The 21,571-nt window shown below is 44.5% G+C and overlaps 1 protein-coding gene across 1 annotated transcript in view; it reads left to right on the forward strand.

The window, feature by feature from the left end:
- Positions 1-21,571, forward strand: part of kcnh7b (potassium channel, voltage gated eag related subfamily H, member 7b) — a 42,075-nt gene that overhangs the window by 18,312 nt on the left and 2,192 nt on the right. The window contains exons 4-14 of the mRNA XM_081713576.1: positions 3,244-3,678; positions 5,421-5,635; positions 8,239-8,664; positions 11,601-12,000; positions 12,452-12,651; positions 13,261-13,513; positions 16,208-16,413; positions 16,581-16,665; positions 17,446-17,664; positions 19,421-19,583; positions 20,776-20,956. Of these exons, the coding sequence (XP_081569702.1) occupies positions 3,244-3,678; positions 5,421-5,635; positions 8,239-8,664; positions 11,601-12,000; positions 12,452-12,651; positions 13,261-13,513; positions 16,208-16,413; positions 16,581-16,665; positions 17,446-17,664; positions 19,421-19,583; positions 20,776-20,956 (2,783 nt within the window). The remainder of the gene's footprint in view (positions 1-3,243; positions 3,679-5,420; positions 5,636-8,238; positions 8,665-11,600; positions 12,001-12,451; positions 12,652-13,260; positions 13,514-16,207; positions 16,414-16,580; positions 16,666-17,445; positions 17,665-19,420; positions 19,584-20,775; positions 20,957-21,571) is intronic.

Consider the following 21,571-nt stretch of genomic DNA (forward strand, 5'->3'; position numbering starts at 1 on the left):
GACAACACAGGCGAGAGAGATAAGATACACCAATGGCATGCAGCATGACAGGTCATTACAGCCCTGAATACACACACATATCTGCCTCATTTAACACCCACTAACCGTATACACTGAGAGGATATCCATATGGGCAAATTCTGGCTCAGTGAAAAGTCACTTAGACATTGATAAGAAAGTAATTATTTATATAGATTTTGTGGTATCATAGCAACAAACAGAAGAGTGTGAATAATGTAGAGTAATGCCTCAGGCCCCTGGCTGAAATAATGACTGTAGGCACAGAAATTCAATTACCAGGGATACAAACGTCACTAAGAAGTTCATTTATGTGTGACTCTATATCGTAGGGATTCTAACTCAAGTATATATGCTACCGTATGTGTGTACTGCTTTACTAATAGTGCATATGGGTTTGTTTGGGTTTTTTTTTTTTATTAATAAGGCATTTTAAAATCATAATGAGTATGTTTACAGTCTTCCTGCTATGACGAATTTAGGAGGGGGTTTTTTTCTTCTTCAAACTATGGCAGTTGTCCACTTTTCCTGGTAATTTATGCACATGGGATGTGAGTGTTCTGCAATAGAATGCTTTGTACTCTGACCACACCAACTCACTGATTCTTGGAACAAATGCTCAGGTTTTTAATGCATTGCTAAATATGGTGGTTATTTTTTTAAGGGCCAATGTTAGAGTAAGGTCTGTATTATGGTGAGGGTTCTTGATCTGGGTCAGAGTTAGTTTACGTATTACTCTGGGTTATAATTTGATTTGTGATTAGGGGTAAGGCACATGGTAAAGAATACATAATGTGAAACTCATCATAAAAGTGGCGTTCGTGTTGCACACTTGGCTTGAACCAGCGGGCAGGTTTAACGCTACACCTGCGATGGCGCGAGGCAGAACCGCCCTCCTCGTCCGCAGGCTAGACCGCCCCGGCACTCCCAGCGCCAGCAGGGTCCTATTCACCGGCTGCCTTTCTCCCCAACTTTCCTCGTGTTCAGCCTGCTGAGTGAGGGATCGTATTTATTTCAGGGTTTGTATTGCATTAGAGTGCATTGCACTTGGCATTAACAGTAAATGGGGGCCATAAAGAAGCGTCTCGGTGCCAGGCCCGATTGAGGGTGACGGACGCGGGAAGAGAAGCGAGGCAGCCATGATGGTTTAATATCCCATAATACATTATTAACCTCCTATGCTCCGTTCTGCTTGCCCTCTGTCAACATCACTCAGACTCAGACAGAGCAGTATTAGGCTTTGTAGCATGCAAGGGATGGTTGTCCGAGTTTTAGAAGACTCTGAGATGTGCATGTCGTATATTAGGATAATGTTACCACATTTAAGGTCTCTATTCAAACAGCTTAGACCCTATACTGGACTGCGGTTTGTCAGTTAATTATTTGACAATGTAATAAATCTCCATCCTGACACACACCACGCAGACCAAGTTTGTGTAAGCTATCTGTCTCCTTTAAGGGTTTGAAGAGCAGCTGACTGTTTATTAAGTGTGCAACATAAATCTCTCCTCGCAAATCCCCACATTCCCAGAAAACCCTGGCACAGTGCCTATGGAGGGGACTTGAGTGTGTGTGTGTGTGTGTGTGTGTGTGTGTGTGTGTGTGTGTGTGCGTGTGTGTGTGTGTGTGTGTGTGTGTGTGTGTGTGTGTGTGTGTGTGTGTGTGTGTACGTGTATGTGTGCGTGTGCGCGTGTGTGTGTGTGTGTGTGTGTGTGTGTGAGAGAGAGAGAGAGAGATATGTGAGATAGAGAGGGAGACAGGCTCTATGGGAGGGAGCCATGGGATCAAGTCTAGTGTGTGCTGAAACATCAGCACATGTGGCTACGCAGTGGCGGGGAATGCTAGTGACATGGCATGAAGAGCTTGATGAGTGAAGGTTTTCTTGTACTGCCCTGTGCTTTGCTTCCTGTCACTGCAGCACAGTATCTCCTGACTGGCCTTCTGATGAGATTTTCCACCCAGCCTGTGCTCCAGTAAGAGCTTCTCACAACCACCAGTCCAAAGACATTTGCTCATTTGCTGACAGTCTCTAATTGAATTCGTCTGGGCTTGGACAGCAGGTTATTTAATAGATGTCTCTCCTTTGAATACTACTTAGCTTAAAAATAGACATATTTAGAACAACTCAAGAATACATGTGAGAACAACAGGCTGAAGTGCACACAGGGAGGAAGTGGGTTTTACCCTCTTCGTCATCACGGTGATAAAGCCTCACAGTTGCTCAGCCTGTCAAACTGATGAGTTCTTTGGAACAGCTTAGTTTTGTATTTTAAAAAACCGAAGGCCTACTGAAGATTTCCTCGGTGCCTTAGTCAATATCTTTCTCTGATATAAACAAATTGTTGAATGCAGAGATATTCAAAGCAGCACCACATAAGGAACATTCAGTACCACAGGAGCTGGTGTTTTTCTTTGATCACGTCCTGATTAGCAAAACCCATGTAAAAAGGCTTCTAATTAAAACTAGCTGGAAACAGCATCAGTAGTGAAGGACAAATCAGAACCAAAGGCCATAATTGCATAATTCAACGCTAAGGAAGTTGTCTTGGACCATAGTTCTCTTACATTGCATCTCTGAAGCCCTTTGATGCCCAGTTTGCACCTACCAATTCAGTTGTCTAGTCTTTTCATTGCCATGACAATAGATATGCTTCATTTATCTGTAATATTCAACTGAATATGCCCAGTGAAGGATTTTTACCCTTTGAAACCCCTTTGAGGTGACTCAAGAGTAATCAAATTGATTTGTTTTTTTCTCTGCTGAGATATATCTGGAAATATAAGCCCTCTCTCCTGTAGCTAAATAGTCCAGTCTTTCTTTGTGACTTTATTTCAGGAAAGAAAGAATGAGAATGCCCCCTCTGTTTCAAGAAATATGATTCATTTTCCTGTTAAATATTCTCTACATTTTTCTGTTGTCTTGCTGTTAACTCTTGCTCTCTTTGACGTTCTGAGAGACACTGCTCAGAAATGGCCAGAAATGCTTTTTATGCTGTTGCTGCGACCACTTGTTTTTCTAGCCTAAAAGCCTTTTTTATGAAGAAAGGTGTTCCAGGCTATAGCCAAGGATGTTTCTTCATTGTTCCCCGCCTTCATATGAAAAACCTGCTTTGGTTAAAATCCATCTCCGTTTCTTTTAAGATAACTGCAAGCAGTGCACACAAAACTTGCAAGCTACCCCCTTCCTTGAAACCGCCGACATTTCTTCGGTCTTGTCTCCTCTAGAAAAAGGGCGATTCTTCAGGTTCCGTCTGCCTTCACTCAACCTGCTGGGTTCCAGCAAGCAGTCCCTCCCCCAGGAGGACCCAGACACGGTGATGGTGGGCTCGCCGAGGCACAGCGACGACTCCATGGCCCTGAGGGACTTCAGCTCTCCCGCCAAGGGCAGCTGCAGCCCGGCAGACGCCAACGACACGCGTGCCCTGATCCGCTGTAGTCCCCACTCCTCCCCCGCCAGCGTGTCGGGGCCCCTCAACCACTCGTCCCCGAAGCCGGCGTGGGAGCACCGCAGTGCGTCCCAGGCCCAGTTCACAACCTGCCTCGCTCAGTCCATCTCCAGAGACAGCGTGTACAGCAGGAGACGAGCCTCGTCCGTCCACGACATCGAAGGCCTCAGCGCCAACTCCAAACGCCTGTTCAGGGATAGACACTCCAGCGAAGGCAAGTGAGCCCTTAGGAACACGTATCTGCTTCACTACTGACGAGTGTGAACACCAGTTACGGTGTGGCAGAGACTGAGAAAGTCCGGACTGGGCTGTTAGCATGGCCTAGGGACAACTTTAATACAACTTTAAATGTATTCAGTTTCATTCTAAAGCTTGGGTTTCTTTAGTCCATATAGTACAGACAGATAGCTTTGTTGTATAATTCCTTAGATTTAGTTCAGGCCTCGCCCTGTAAGGTTAAGTGTCCTTGTTGTTTTACTTATCTATTGATATCTTACTGCTCACCTTTCCTGCATTTCAGACCATGGCCGCAGTCAAAAAGGTAACAGTGTTATGATAGAATGTGTTTTTGTCTTGGATTGCTTGCTGCATGTGTTTAAAAATGGACACTTTGACAAGTAATTTCTCCAAGCAAAATAACTTCAATTAACCTCAGTGGAAAAAGGCTCAATCTTAAATCTCGCCATCCCCCAGTGCCATATAAGAAGATTTAAAATCACTAGATTGGCTGAAGAGAAGGGAATCACAGTATTTCCCATGATGTTCAATTCCAGTGGAAAAATCAAGTTTTCCTTATTTTGTTATATTTCATACATTTCAAATGGATTTAACTCTTTTTTTGCCTCAGCGGTATCCACACTCTACTCCACAATGACATAAAGATTGGTCAGTGGAATGTTTTGTAAATGTATTATAAATGAAAGAAATATTGCATTTATATATCATTTATTACAATTCATTTAAGTATTAATGTAATGAATTAACCTTTGCTATGACACTAGTAATTAAGCTCTGTGCATCCTGCTTCTGTCAGTGTTCTTTGAAATGTTTCTACTTTATTGGAGTCCAACTGTAATTGAATTAATTGGGCATGACTAGGAAAGGCACACATCTGTCTTATGATTGATGGTGTATGTCAGAGTGAAAACTAAGCCATGTAGTTAAGAGAATTGTCCATAGACCTGTGAGACAAGATTGTGTCAAGGCCAAGATCTAGGGAAGGACACAATTTATTTCCATATGCACTGTAGAGCTGTAGAAAGTTTTAAAAAAGTCCCCTCTCCGCTTATCAAAACACTGGCCTCTTTGTTCTTTCATTATTTGGTATACTGTGGGTGTAAATTGCCCACACAGCACATAAAACTGACTAGGAGTGCCTGGGTTTTGGCTGAGGACACACTGTCCCAGCAGGTGTGTACGGGGATGGTGGAGGACAAGCCTTGGTGTGTGCTTATGGTTTAACATGAACAACAAGAACTCTGGTTTGCCCCAAGCTGTGATTGGCTGGAAGAGAAGCATCCCGTTGCATGAGACTAATAGCCTGCAGTCTGACAGCAAATCGATGCTACACATGAACGCTCTGCATGTGCTTCTCACAAATCCATCCCTCTTCAAGAATCACATTCCCCACACATATTTTCCCCAGTTCAACGGTGCTTTATTACTCAGAGCAGATGCTTTTTGACAAAGTCATGCGTATCACTAAAGCATGAAAGAAATGCATGCATGTAATTGATAGTTTGTTTCTTGGTATATGCACCTTGTCAATCTTCTACACCCATTTAATTCACATGATGTCATGCTGCTGTTTATTACAGCTTGTTCTTGAGCAAATTTAATTTTCATCCAGGACCATTAATTAGACACAGAATAGCTTGCATGGGAAAAATATCAGTCTCGTTGCCTGTTATGAGCGTCTCTGACTGAACTGGTTTCTTCATCTTTTATCTCCTTCAGGTCCTTTTGACCATCTGAAATCCAGCTTGCTGGGCTCCACCTCAGACTCCAATCTGAACAAGTACAGCACCATTAATAAGATCCCTCTCCTCGCACTCAACTTCTCCGAGACCAACAACGACAAAAAAGCGCCTTCGTCTCCCGCCTCTGAAAAGACCATCATTGCTCCGAAGGTTAAAGACCGCACGCACAACGTCACTGAAAAGGTCACACAGGTGAGTTTTATGATGTTGTCGGTGTCATGGTTTCACCCCTTCAGCATCGCTGTTCCCATGGAAACAGCACCATGTGTTTTTGTTGTGGTTTTGTTTGTGGTCTATTCCCTGTGTTCTGTTTTGTATTCCCAGGCTCTTATTGTGTTCACCTGTGTCTTTCTTCTCCCTTGTTAGTGCATTTAATCTGTGCAACCCTGCCTAGTTTGTTGGGTAGTGTTTGCCTGTATGTACATTTTGTCTTGCCTCCACTAGAAAGCAGTCCTAGTTTCTGTGTTGTTGCAAGTCCCCAGAGCTTAGGTTTTATCTGAATTCATCTGACCTTTATGTGTCTGTCTGCCAGGGTGGTAGAGTGTTACTCAGATGTGGGCAAAGTTCCAAATAAACAACCCTCACCTGTGAATTTGTGTCCAGACTCGTCTCTCTCTGTAACAGGATAGCACAGCTGTTGTACTTTTTGAGCTTCAGTCAGTTTTCTGCATGAAGATGGACAAAGGTGTCAACACTAGGTCAATGCCACTGCGTGTCAGTCACTCTGATATTACTGAAATGCTGCATGTGTTAAGTTCTGCATGATTTTATTACCCAATCAAAGGCCTCCTGAATCAGAAAAAAATACTTGCATAATTTTTTGTGCATTTGTAAGAAATGTACAATTTCACCTTTATACAATTACAAAGTAAACATAAATAACACATAACATGCATAGATAACAGAAATATGTACACAAATGAGAATGAAGCTTAACTGTACAGACATTAAGGGTGGGAGGGTGTTTAAGTAAGCATAATTAATTCCTACGAGCTCATGTGCCATACTATTTTTCATACGGGAGTATCCAGCCTCTTTCCTCTATTATCCAACATCTATCTCTAACTGCTTCCCTACCCAGCACTGTTATGCATCAAAAGACCATCCAAGCATGAAGATGGATTTCCTACTGCTGTGTAGAAATATATGTCCCAATATTGGCAAAACAGAATTCAATAGTGCTGTGGTGGCCTCAGAGTGTCAGACAGTGTGAATTAACCCTCCCTCCTCCCGTTCTTTTGCCTCGGCGTTGCCTTGGAGATTAGATTTGAGAACTCACCCTGGCAAAGGATTCTCTCTGAGGACAGATAAGTGTCCTGCAGTGAAAGTCAGTCACTGGGGCCTCTCTTGTGTGTACCTCTCTTTTAGACGGCTGGAGAGGGAAATGAGAAACATTTAAGGCTCCGACAGCCCATCCAGTGAAGTGTTCGGCTCAGAGAAGCCTGGCTATTGTTCTTCGAGTCTCCTTGCTTGAGGAACCAGTCGTTTGGCTTGTCACCTCTGAGTGATTCTCGCATTACCGTACCTCGAGCACACGCATGTGTGAGAGGTTGATAAGAGGGGATAGGTCGATTCTTCAGGCCTTTCTCTGCTCGGGTGGAAAAAGTGCTGAGGAAGCAACACCAAACATTCGGTCATAATGGCTAATAAAGTATTAATCAGAGACAAAGTCCTCATTTGTGGATATCTGGATACTTGGTTGTCTGCTTCAGTATCTGGGGGGTTTTTTTTTTAATGCCTTCCAATTTGATCCCTAGACAGCTGGGTTGTTTTTTTATTTTTTGTTCATTTGGGTTTGTTTGTTTTTTTGCTGACCTTATTTAATATCAAATGAGAATGGGGAAAAATTGGATTTGCTGGATTTGCTGGAGGCAACTTGACATTGCTGCATGTCTTTCAAAAAAAAAAACATATAGCTTCCCATTTCAGCCTTATTTAGTAGTGATACATTTCAGGATTCTATTGTTGCAGTCATCTTAGTTATGTGGAGGGCATTGTCAGCCTTCGTTTTGTAAATCATCATCACATATCTGTGCTCTCAGCCCAAAGTGAAGATTCTGCAGAATAAAACTAACCATTAAGTCCAACCTGACCAAGCAAGTTTTCTCCTCATAAATTCTCTATGACCACATAAATCAAATCGCAGTCTCAATCGCTGAACTCTGAAGCTTTCTGGCTGCTGGTTTGGCTTATTAATTCTATGATAAACAAGTCATTATTGTGTATACAGTGAGACACAAGCACAAAAAGTAAGTAATTACTTTAACTCAAGGGCAGACTTCGTATTTCTTTTTGTGGAGAAGCGGAGAAACACATCTGCGCATACAGAGTTACGCCTCCCAACGATTTTTGGTCCAATTTGTAAAATCCTTTCTGCTGCTTTGCCCTTGAGTGGGGGTCTTAAACCCAGAACATTCCAGCAGTGTGACTGAGACTCTGAAGCCTCATCTCATAAACATTCAGCACAACGTTAATGTTTAGTGAAAGGAGTGATAGCAGAGCCTGAGAATATTTCTGTTTCGTTTTTCGGAATCCTTTCAATTTCATAAAAATGAAATTCAGAAGATTGATTGTTATTATTATTAATACTATTGTTGTTGTTGTCGATATTATTGTTAAGGATACTTAACACCACATCTGGTAAATTGTTTCACTTTTATAATTTAACACTTTTTATAATTTTGTAATTTAACACACAATACCACAGATCTGATAGTTCACGTTCATTATCAGGGCTTATTGTGTGATAATATAGTAACCTTTCCTGCCCCATCCTCCATCCTGTCTCCGGCCAGGTACTGTCACTGGGTGCAGACGTGTTACCGGAGTACAAGCTCCAGGCTCCGCGCATGGACAAGTTCACCATCCTCCACTACAGCCCTTTCAAGGCCGTGTGGGACTGGCTCATCCTACTGCTGGTCATCTACACGGCCATCTTCACACCCTACTCTGCCGCCTTCCTGCTCAACGACCGTGAGGAGCAGAAACGGAGGCTGTGCGGCTACTCCTGCAGCCCGCTCAACGTCGTCGACCTGATGGTGGACATCATGTTCATCATCGACATCCTCATCAACTTCCGCACCACGTACGTCAACTGCAACGAGGAAGTGGTGAGCCATCCCGGGAAGATCGCCGTACACTACTTCAAGGGCTGGTTCCTCATAGACATGGTGGCGGCTATCCCATTCGACCTGCTCATCTTTGGCTCGGGCTCGGATGAAGTGAGTTAACAGTGAAATGGGATATATCATCTCACCTGCCCCTGGATGCAGTGTTTCATTTAAATATTTATTCATGTCTATATATATTCATTTGTATCTCTATGTGAAGTCCTGTGTATGCCACTGGAATCAAAGTTTGCTTTTTTTAGTATTTACTACGCAGACTTTCTGCCACGGGTTGCTTCTTAAACACTGAATAAGTCTGACATGGTCACAGAGAGAGTTTACGGTATCAGAACAGTATTTTATCTGCACCTTTTTTTTTCAAAAGGTATGCAATTCTGAATCCATTTATTTGGATTAATGGCTTACCGTCAGAGATCAATGATGCATTTAGATGGGGAGAGAGAGGCCCAGATTGTGTTTGTGCAGTGGCTTACAATTTGCTGCTAGGCTGGCTAGCATGACGGCTTATCCGCCAGTTTGAATGTTTGGGAATGTTGCAGCAGTGGGAGTGTCACACCAGATCCAAGCGTCATACAGTCCAGCTTTAGGACCTGTATCATACACATAGATAAAACATGGCACTTTTGTCAGATCTTTAATGCGTGTTAATGCATGATTACATGCTGTCACTTATCTTTATTTAAGATGTGGAGAAGTCATCTGGTCTGATGTTAGTATAATTTCTGCTCTCATCATTTTGTTGAAGCACTTTTCATATTTGGAGCCCACACTGGTCTCGCTTCGATGTTTTTCTCATCCGTACAACCTCCAGCAGTGGAGACCTCCAGAAGCCCAATTAAAGAAGAAGAATTCCACTTCTGCAATTCCGAGAGGAGTAGTCTTGAAGCGACACATTCAGTTATCCGGACAAATGCCCACTTTTCTGTCTGTATGGCCAAACCCTGGCCCAGCGAAAAGGGTAATTGGAGGCTATTTGGATGGGTTTACTTTATTGAGTAGCTCAGAGCGAGGCACTGAAACTTATCTATCGGGGGGCTGTGTGAGGTAATGTATTCATGCCGCTGCCCTTTGAGAGCCAGCTAGGAGAACAATGACCCAGGTGCTAACGGGCAGGGCTGCATGTTGTTGCTACCTACTAGCCTCATCCATCACATCTCCGCCAGCGGAGTGAATTCTCCGGACCAGGCCACGCTTCCCCGCTGTGTCCGCCCAAATGAACAAAGCCGGCTGAATGGCTGTAATTGGATTGAGGGAGTAAGTCGGGCCGCTAATACGCTCCATTGAGTTTTACTCGTTTATTGGACACGGCTGTAACTGTGATCATAATAGCCGGGATGGTTAAGCATATTGTAATCAACAGAAACAATTTTCACCAGTGGGTATAGTATTGGATAGTGTGGAGTTGTATCTCACTACATTGTTCAAATAGGTTCCAATGAAAAACCTAAAGTTTGCTGCATCAGAAAAGCCCATTCTTGATGGACTGGTTTGGATTTCCGTCTGCATTTGCAGTTGAACAGATGGGACTGAGGTGTGTGTGTGTGTGTGTGTGTGTGTGTGTGTGTGTGTGTGTGTGTGTGTGCATGCATATATGTGTGTGTATGTGTGTGTGTGGGCAGGGGGGGTGTCTGCAGTTGGATGACCCATGTTGTTGTGAAGGCTGTGGTCAGTGTGCAGTGTGGTTTGTATAGAATAGAGAATAGAGAATGTCATCAGGACACATCTCATTTTACAAGATGCACATGAAGTGACAGGATTCATTACAAATGTTTGCCTCACATCAGCCTTGGCCTGAACGTTAATTCTCTACTGCCTTTTATATATGTAAACTGCATTATCTAGCCTATTTCTGGGTCTGTAGAATTGGAATATTATGGAATATTATCCTGTCCTAAATTATTGTGCTTTTAAATATATAAACAGCCATCTTTTTGTGAGGCTGCGGATGCGAGTCTCATTGCATGTCCGTGGGACTAACGGTGCTCGAGTTGGAGCTTATTGCTGACTCCTTGTGTTTCCCTGTGAGTGGGAGCTACTAATGAGCTTGTAATGCCTTTCTCGTGACTTGTGTGGTGTCACCAGTCAGCTGGCGATCCCAGGCTCGAGCTGTGGATAAAAACACCTTCACACAGGGCTCCTTGCTAACACGCTGCCCACGCTAAAACATGGCCGAAACTCGGCAGACTCAGCCTTTCAGGCTCACTCTAAAAATATCCCCCGTGCTCCCTCGTGAAGCAGCCATGGTGTAATTGCCAGGTAAATAAACGAGCAGCTGTAAAATGTAGTGGGAGCCTTTTCCGATGAGACACAACAGCGTGTAAACTCCAAGGGACTCATTCACATGGGTTTACCGATCGAGAGAAAGACTTCTGTAAATGAGAATTTATGTCTTTTCTGCTTGCGTCTATACTAGTATTCACTGGTCATTGACCATGTTGCAGTGGAATATTGGCAAATCGAAGATGTTTGGAGTAGAGTGGACTCATTACCAGTGCTTCGCGCGTCCTGATTTTCTTTCAGTAGCCTGGGCGTTGCTAAATCCTGGTTAGATGGTGGTGGTCTGTAGTGGTAACACAGCACTGCATAATGGGCCATAATTAAACATCATTATCAGAGTGTTAATCAGTGCAGTAACTGCTCAAAGACATTACTGCAGAAATAGGCAGTAGCGATATCAGCACAATACAAATTAGTCCACAGCCTACCGTTCTAGAATGTCTGAGAGCGTTTGTAGGCTCTAATTTTTCACTGCTGCTATTAAATAGATTAAAAGTGCAAAGTTAGAAATGAGTTGCTCGTATTATTTGTAGTTTTGGAGAAAACTGCCTTATTTGTCATGAAACAGGATTTAGTGGGGCCATAAATTTGACACATAAGTTGATGAAAATAAGAGGCTTGGTCATTTTTCAACATGATGAAGTTCATTAAAAATCTGATTTCCTTTCTTCAATTTTTTATCATCAATATTTTTCTCATTAACTTGCCTTAGTTTTTGTCCACGTCACAACTCTGAACACTTCTGTCTTTAGACAACCACACTGATTGGCCTGTTGAAGACAGCCCGGCTTCTGCGATTGGTCCGCGTGGCACGGAAGCTGGACCGGTACTCTGAGTATGGTGCGGCGGTGCTCATGCTTCTCATGTGTATCTTCGCACTTATTGCTCATTGGCTGGCCTGCATCTGGTACGCCATTGGCAACGTGGAAAAGCCTTACCTGGAGCACAAGATCGGCTGGCTGGACAATCTTGGCGTGTCTATCGGGAAGCGATACAACTACAGTGACCCCAGTTCAGGACCATCCATTAAGGACAAATACGTCACGGCACTGTACTTCACCTTCAGCAGCCTGACAAGTGTAGGATTCGGCAACGTCTCACCAAACACCAACTCGGAGAAGATATTTTCCATCTGCGTAATGCTCATCGGATGTAAGTGGGCTTTTGAAGTTTACTCAAGCACATACTATTTGACTTCTGTTAAGAATTACTGTAGTATATCCACATTAATAAATCATCATAATTCACATCAAGGACAATATACAACAAGCAATTTGTGTAATTAGAACCAAAGAGCCTGCTAGCAAAATGGTCCTATGGTCCTACATGAAGGGCAACAGGTCTACAATTCTGAGATCCATATTAGCCTCTTAAACTACAGTCTTATTATTTTAAGATGTATTTTTAGCAACTACTGTGGATTATTCAAACAGAGAAATAAGACTCTGGACCCAGCGGCAGGTTCTCATGTAAGGGGTTAGCAGGATAATCTTATCAAGAAATTGTTAATTCCCTCCCAGGTATTCATGTATTTGCTTTTAGTAAAACATATTCTAGATGTCCAAGAATTACACAGCAGCTATTTCCCATCCATCCTGCGTAGCCCTGATGTATGCCAGCATCTTTGGGAATGTGTCGGCCATCATCCAGAGGCTGTACTCGGGCACGGCGCGCTACCACATGCAGATGCTCCGGGTGAAAGAATTCATCCGCTTCCACCAGATCCCCAATCCCCTGCGCCAGCGGCTGGAGGAGTACTTTCAGCACTCCTGGACCTACACCAATGGCATCGACATGAACATGGTGCGTGTGCATGCAGAATAACCACGCCTTCTCCTGCATAGTAAAATGGATTTGGTCATTTGTTTGAAATGAAATGTTTGTTGCTTTTGGCGGAAATGTAGGAATTTGTTAGAATCTCATTTTAGTTCTTTCTAGTTTTTGACAGGATTTTAGTTACTTGTTGAAGACTCTGCATGCTTACCATAGCTACTCTAAGACGTGAACAGTTCAAAAGAAATGTGTGAGCTTTTATGCTGTACTGAATGCAGCATCTGTCTCTGTCTGTCTTTTCTCCATGTGGAATGACCTTATCAACCTGGGACAAGCAGGAGGTATTTATGAAAACAGGATTCTTCAGTCTGTGTCAGTCTCATTCCCCTCCGCTGCTTGTTATAGCCCTTTACTTCAAAGAGTGCCTTTTCATCCGAGTTCACATACTGCCTTCAATGAGAATTCCATTTCAGCTCTGCAGTGTAGATGCTTCTTCTGTTCCGTTTCATCCAGATCATATTGTGTTACATTGAATTGCAGTGCATTACAAGGCACTTGAATCGAAGTAATGTCTGTATCCTTTCTAATGTCTGGATCCTTTCTAATGTTTCCCTATCTCCCCTTGTCTGTTCCCTTTAGGTTTTAAAGGGCTTCCCTGAGTGCTTGCAGGCCGATATATGCCTGCACCTGAACCAGAGCCTCCTGCAGGGCTGTAAGGCTTTCCGCGGGGCCACTAAGGGCTGCCTGCGTGCCCTGGCCATGCGCTTTAAGACCACCCACGCTCCCCCGGGAGACACGCTCGTGCACTGCGGAGACGTGCTCACTGCTCTCTACTTCCTTTCCCGAGGTTCCATCGAGATCCTGAAGGACGATGCTGTGGTGGCCATCCTGGGTGAGGGCACCAAGCTGTTTTTATGGACTTGGGAGTGGGTGCTATGGTAAAAAGGTTGCAATGAAAGATTTGGTCGGTGTTCTAGAACTGCTGTGATGCATGTAGAAAAACGGGTGTTGCTTTGTAATTTCTCATGATGACATTGGTATATTGTTATATCCCCCACCACTAGGTGGAGGTAACTGGAATTTTTTTCTTGAGAATGGTAAGTTTCTATTGGCAGCCTGATCTTATTATGCTGGTTCACTTATGAAAATGGCTACACACAAGTCAGTATTAATAAGACTTATTTTGTGTAGTGCAGTTTTAAAGAGCAAATCATCTTACCAACAGAAATCTATTGCTATATAACTGGCTAAGACTAGTTCTTTTTATGTTTGAATGAGAAGGGTACAGCTGGCAGAGTTAAAATGCACCCTTTGACAGATTCAGCCTTATGGGGCACATCAGCTACCTTAGCTAACGCTAGAAAACCAACATCCAACAGAACCGTTACTTATATTCTGATATTTCTATTCAAGTACTAATAGTGCTACAGGGGGCTACGGGCAAACTGTCTGAAATGTCGTTGCTGAATTAGAATGATGAAAAGCTGCTTTTAGCCTGTTAGCTGGAAAAGCTGCTTCATGTTGACACAGAGCTCCAGCAGGGTTGTGCTGCATTTAGCAGTTGTCCACGAGCGTCACAACATCAGACCCAAATTAATAACAGTAGCGTCAAGGTCACCATTACTTCAGAAATGCCACGGATACAGCACGGAGTAGTGAGAGCGCCTTTCACAACAACCGCTGTAATCCTGAATACATTTGTGTATTTCAGTGCGGACGAGAATCTTTTCATTTTGTCAGCGCCTTAATTAAATGAACCAGGCCTTGGAATTGCCGCTGGTAAACGGGCTTCTCTTTTTATTTCTGGTTGGACGGCATATTTATGATAACTAAGGCTTCATGGCATTTGAGTGCTGCTTACCATATGAAGGTGAAAGCATGCACTAAACATAGCACCATGCATTCACCGTGTACTACATGCATCAGAATGAATTCTGAGTCCTGATGTTTTATGTATCGGCTTGACATTTAAATAGAAGTAAAGCTCTGGGGCCCTGCTTTAAATGAATTTAGTCCCATGGATGTTTCTGTCTGAAGATGATGCTTACTAGTGTAAAGCCTGAAAAAAAGTTTGAAACAGTGCCCAATTATAACTTTAATGACAATTACCTGGAACTCGTTCAGTGGAGGGGTTTTCTCTGTGCTTTGACTTTTTTTCTGTCAAGAATTTTAAGCCCAAGAACTGATTATCTGAAGACGAGGGCCAGACATTTTTTGTTAAAGTCTCTTTTTGTTTCTTCAATGAGCAGAGCGAAAGAACCCAGCTGGGCTTTTTATAGCAAGGACTCGCGTGGTAAGGCAACAGAGTGAGGGAGCGAGAGCGACCGTGACAGGGACAGCGACGAATGGCGTGAGATTCAGTAGACGTATCGAGCTGTTTATTCCGTCCGTCCCAAAGCTCGGAAAAGGCGGCGCATGGATGCTGCGGGCAGCAATTAGCGGGCCTGTTCCGCTACAGTGTCGAGGCTGCGGTACGCGTCCCGCAGGCGTGCCAGGCCCCGCCACCTTTAAAACAGGGCTGTTTCTCCCCCGCTGAGCACACGCCTTGATCGACTGACATAACGGGGCCACGTACCGAGGCGCAGCTTGGTACAGAAACGGAAAGCAGATGCTACAAGCCTCGAACCACGCAGCTGGTACGAGCAGTTATAAATATAATCTTTCGAAGTATTAAAAAAAGAAACCCCTTACGAAGAAGCCTTGGCTCTGCCCAGAATATTGCGTAAATCCAGGTCTTGTGGCATTTCCGTTGTCAGCATCCATTCCTATTGTAAGGCCTTTAAAGTTGGACGCTGCTCCCAAAGGATTCGCAGGAACTCGTGCGACCTGACTTTACTCCTGCCTCCACGTCTGATCGGGTCTGTCTATCAAATATGGCTCTGAGGGCCTGACATTTCCCCGGCCCCTCCGAGGCACCCCCACGCGCTAAGACGCCCTTTTCCGCACACGGCCGTTTCTGAACGACAGCCAATTTCGTCCTCATGCGAGGCACCGTGCCGCCCGGCGCGAGGCGTCGCGTGGAGGATGCGGGGTGAAGCCATTCTGTGGCACGAGAATGAATTTAGCCGCATTATCAAAAGTGTTTCTATTCCTTTTGATGGGAGGACAGCAAAGCCTGTCAGGCGCGTGCGACGGTGCGCCTGTGGGCATCAAAGTGGGAGCATGCAGCAGGCGAGTCCGGGCTTAAATAGTGCATGAAAGGAGAGGATGGAGGTGGGAAGAGCTAACGAAATAACAGCGCGATGGCGCCGGCGCTCACAGAGCGATGAGGCTCACGTCGAACACTCCACGATAAGCGTCGTGCTGCAGCGCCTTTGGGGAAACGTCCGCCAGATCTGCCCTTATAATCCTCGCAGAGACAGAGCTCTAATAATCCGCCCACAAAGAGTTTGGCTGGGAACGACCCCCCCATAGCAGCACAGAAATGCACACAGAGAGAATGCACAACTATACTTATTCATTTTGTTGACAGTGATATTACGACTTCATCCATGATCATATTTGGGGGAGATAAGCCATCCCTAAAATCCTGGCTTACTCAGGTTTTAGCTGTCTTATGTGATTATCTGTGTCTTGTCACTGTCAGGAAAGAATGATATCTTCGGAGAGATGATCCACTTGTATGCGAAGCCTGGCAAGTCCAACGCCGACGTGCGCGCCCTGAGTTACTGTGACCTGCACACCATCAACCGAGAAGAGCTGCTGGAGGTGCTGGATATGTACCCAGAGTTCTCTGACCACTTTCTCACCAACCTGGAGCTCACCTTTAACCTGAGAGACCAGAGTGCCAAGGTAGGTCTTTACCAGAGCAGGGCGCCTGTTCCAGCCCTCGCTGAGATTTAAAACGAGGCCACTGGGTAGTGGCTGCTGTGCGCCTGCAGCAGTAGTAGTACTGGGCCTCTGAAGCATTTCTGGTTTTCAGAATGACTCTTGTATGCTAATATCATATCTCAACACAGACCAGTTACACACAAGCCAGCGATTCAGATGGAGAAGACAATAAGGGTAAGAGGAAGAACTCCCTAAAGCGCAAGACTTCCAAAGGTAATACGATTGCACAACCATTAGGCTGCAGCTTTGCATCTGTGCGTCTGGGTTTCATGGTGCATTACGCTTGCTCCAGCTTCACCGTGCATCATGTCTTTCTCTCTGCATTCTTTGTCTGCATGATACACAAATGAGGTTCCCTTTGTCGCTTCTGTGTCGGGGGATACATAATACACTCATCCACTCTCCCACCAAACATCTGTCTCGTCCATGCAATCACAGGCCATTTTATGAGTTACACTTGAGCTATAAGTGTGTATTACTATAACAAGCTACTGCAATGCACAATTGATCAGCTTCATCTATACTGCATTATCTAGGCTTTTCAGTTTTTGAACACAACACTGATAATATTTTGGAGGTAGACAACTGGTAACATTATGCATCTACCAGGTCAAAGTTAGGTTTAAGGATTGAGCTCAAACAAGTTACATCAGATTCAGTGTGGTTGTGGCTTTTGCTTACCAGTATCACAGCTGGATTGAGACCAACCATGATGAGCCAGGGGACGGGTAACACAAATTGTTCAAAACGCAGAGAGGCTGTACATTCGAATTGTACAACTGTAAAATGTTGGCTGGGGTAGGAGTGTACAAAAACAACGTCACCTTGGAGTGAACAACATCTTTAGTGACTCTGCCTATCTACAGCCCTATGCGTGTGTTAGGTAGCACTGTTATGTCCTCTGAGGGCTCCCATAGCACAGACGTGTACAGCACTGTGCCCATGCACGCAGCACACGGTGTTCCTCTCACCGGTACTGGCGATGTCCCACAGGGGGAAGCAGCAGAGACGTGGAGAACGAGAGCGGGAACGAGCGACGGGAATCGCGCCTCAGCTCAAAGAGAGGCTCTGAAGAGCGCCGGACATCCAGGGAGGAGCAGCAGAGGAGTCTAGGTGCAGCAGTGATGGGATATCCGTATGTGGAGGGCTATGCTCCGGCCCCTGGCTGCCAACTGTCCGTGGGGGACCTGAAGAAAGAGCCGTGTTATGAGGGTAACGTCACGGCGACCGCTCTTGTGTGAATGATGGAAAGATATTTGACCTTTTAAATTGGGTTGACAGAATGACATGCAGTCTGTTAAGGTGACCACAAAATATGGATTCTAAGGATGATTTAAGCAATGAAGCCTCCATAAAGTGTGCATATTTTATCTTAAAATACGCTTTTGACTTGATTGAAGCTTCAAAATAAAAGATAAATGCTTTGCATTTGTTCCTAAAGAAGTTCTAAGATTTTGTAAGACTTGAGAAGTGATTGACAGGTTACACAACACTCCAACTGTAAGACTTAATGGTGATCAGACAGAGCTGTTAATTAATCTATGTTAAAGCTTTATAGTTTGGAGAGCTGGACAGAGAGATGAGGAAGAGAGAGAGCGAGAGAGCTGTGGAGGTCTCAGTGGAGCAGGTCTTTCAGGAGCTTTAGGCCACAGCACTGGCTTAGCATCCCCATCAAGATCCTGCAGCCTGGAAATAATGTCCCGCCACTCTCCCACTGCCCAGAAAGTTAATACCACACAGCCATCTGGGACCTGCACAGCCCTCCCAGCTCCACACAACTAAAGCAGAGTGTGCTCACGTTCAATGGGACCTGTCTTAGCTTTTCTTTTTTAATCGGAATGACCTTGACTGAACTCCACGTAAGTGCAGAACAAGGCCATATATACTGCATATGCTGTATGCACTCACACACATGTACATGCACATGCACACACACACACACACACCAAGTCTTGAGGGATACCTTGGTTATAATAACACATCTATGGACCCATAGGTCCTGCTGAACTGTTAAGGCATGCAGTAAAACTGTCCTGTAGGACACTCAAGCCATTCAGATACCATGTGTAAGGATAATCTTGAGAGTGGAACAAATCTCTTTTGTGAACCATTTCAGATCTAAGTGCATAATATTTGTGGGAAACATGAGATTTAGCTTCTTGGAGCAGATGTCATGCATTTTGATGAGACGCTTGTATTCCCGAAGTTGCTCTTCCTGGAAAAAGTGATCTGTAAGCTGATGACAAAGAGAACACGGAGCTCGTCCAAAACAGTAATACGTCTGCCTGTGTTTGCTATGGGCAGTTTTGTGTGCTTTCGAAGCAGATTGGAACGGTTTCAAAACCACAGGAGGAAGGGGGACGAGCACCGGGACAGATCAGAAACTCCACTCATGCTTTCAGCCCCATTTTATAACATATATTTATAAAGGTTCACAGAGCATTTCAGTTTTTCACAGAAACCCAGATACTGAGAATATACACTTAGAAGAGGGCCATTTTGCAGTAGCCAGCAGTGCCGTACAGTAGAGCCTGCAGGTCAGACTCTTCTTTGCTTTCAGAGCAGAGTACCACAAGTAGCATTTTATCAGAGCATTGCGAGTGAATAGCATGACTCACCTCTTGTCTGACCCCAGTGTCTGATCTCAGATCAGCTGTAAGCAGGTGGCTCGGGCTGGCGCGCTGCTGGCCGCGGCCCAGGCAAGGTGGCCGTGGAAGATAACCCCTGGTCTGTAGTGTCTCTGTTAGCTCTGTGGCTGCTGCCGCCGAGATAGGAGCAGCATCACCAGGAGCTCGGACTGAGGCAGAAGGGATACAACACCACAGAGTACCAGAGCTCTCTCTGCTACCTCAGTGATTCTGATATCATCTGTGCATAAAATATGGGAAGCAAGGTCTTGGCTCTGTGTGAGATTATATTAATGTGTAATTCTTTGTGTGTGTGTGTGTCTGTGTGTGTGTATGCACAGACATGCAGACTGCTGACTGGGAAAGCATGAGGCTGAAAAACCCAACCGAAGACTCAGCTCAGACTCACAAGCTCAGAAGGGAGGAAGAGGAGGAGATGGATAGCGATCTTACATACGGAGAGGTGGAGCAGAGATTGGCTCACCTACAGGAGCACCTGAACAGGTAGCAGAGTTGGACCTGAGCCAGACCAGAGCCTGACTCATCTGCTCACACCCTTACTAAGGGTGACTGTCATGGTGTCGATCTGAATTTGTAAACTTTTTTAAAAATAATTTTCACTCAGTGTTAAACTGCGAAATAAATACATGACCCAAATATGCTGCTACTTTTCCCATCAAAGTGAGAAGGTAGTAGACTGCAAGGTGAAAACCAGCTTTTAAGCTGACAGCCTGTTTTCAGTACTGATGACCCTACAGAAGGATTGTGTATCTAAAAACGTCTATACACCCTCATATCGTTCCTGCCCAGCAAATTCGTCATTGCACTGGGTTATCGCTCATCTGCGCATAAACCTCACACTCACTTGACAAAACAGGCTGAGCTCAGCAATACTGACACTGAGCCCCCCCCCCCCCCCCCACACACACACACACACATGCACACACTTATGCACACGAACTCACACACACACACACACACACACACACACACACACACTAGTAGCGGCAGACTTTGCAGACTTACAGCAGGTGGTATTTTTAGCTGAATTGCTGGCAGAGAGGGAAAGAGGCATCAGGCTGCAGAAATCCAGCACCAGCTGAGCTTCACATCTCTGCTCTCCATTACAGATCCGCACTCTGATCTCACTTTCTCTCTCTCTCACTTTCTCTCACTCTCTCTCTCTCTCTCTCTCTTTCTCGTCCTCTCTTTCTCCCTAAAACTATCTATCTGTTACAGAACAAAGAATAGTGAAAAAAATGACACACATCTATTTCCTCTATACTACAAGTACCTTTGAACAAGATGTTGATGGGCCAGAGATGGGATAGAGATAAATCTCTTGGTCCTGGGACTTGGAAAGACTCCTTCTCTGTCGCAGAGCTCCGGAGGGAATGGCCTTTTAATGACTAGAAAGAAACTATAAACTCATTCAAATATATCTACTGTTTGATTAAAAATATCAGTATATTGCATTATGCATTTGCATAAGGTCGCCATAAAAACACAGGCTCCCTCTAGAGTTAGATTTCAGTTCCTACAGCACAAATGTTTTTTGCTTTTTACATGGCACATCAAACCTTTTAGGGCCGATTTCACAGATGTGGATTAAGCCTGGTCCTGAACTAAAGGAGTTGTGTGGTTGAATCAGAATGGTAATCTCACTGTCTCTCACTGAGGATTGTGTTGTGCCCAGACTGGAGTCTCAGATGACGTCCGATATCCAGACAATCCTACAGCTGCTGCAGAGACAGGTGTCTGTGGGCCCGCCTGCCTACAGCATGGTCGCAGCCAGCCAGGACTACCGGAAGCCTGCAGCCAGAGTGCAATCTGGAGCTGCAGTTGGCACCAGCCAAACCCTCAGGCCACCCCCACAGGTACATTGCAGCTTACATGCCGCGCTTGGCACACAAGGATGGACAGGCCTGCCAGGATAAAGGCAGAATCAGAATTCTTATTAACAGTGACAAGGCTCTGTAGGGTATAGGGTATTGTAATAAAGAATACCTCCCAAGCAGATGATGGATTTGCTTTTCTAAGATACCTGTCTTTCTCAAGAAAAAGGAAAAAAAACCAACAATGTTTCAGGTTCTATAGTGTTTTTGTTTACACAGTTTTGCAAGTGGAACGTTGGTAAACTGTCCTGTTCATAATGTTCACTTAGCTGCTGACTCAATATTTTCTAAAATCCCTTATTACTCAGTTTCCAAAAAGTGTAGGCAACAGAGATCCATTCACTGAAACGTTTTTAGCAAGTTTATTGCCATTGATATCATCCAGTCTGTTTTCAGATGGTCAAAATTTTATTGTTTAAAAAAATGCTTTCTCTGGCTTTCACTGGTATTGCCTGAAAGTAAAGTGACTTTGGGTATAAAATGGAAATTAATAAAAGTAATATCCAGAATGATAAGTTCTTCAGCAGAGTGAAGGCTTACATGGAGTCCAAAAACTCAGTGTCAGTCTTGGTTCGTACATCTTGGCCCATGCCCAAA

This window comes from Electrophorus electricus, chromosome 4, assembly GCF_041902795.1.
Source record: "Electrophorus electricus isolate QZ-2024a chromosome 4, ASM4190279v1, whole genome shotgun sequence".
Lineage (NCBI taxonomy): Eukaryota > Metazoa > Chordata > Actinopteri > Gymnotiformes > Gymnotidae > Electrophorus > Electrophorus electricus.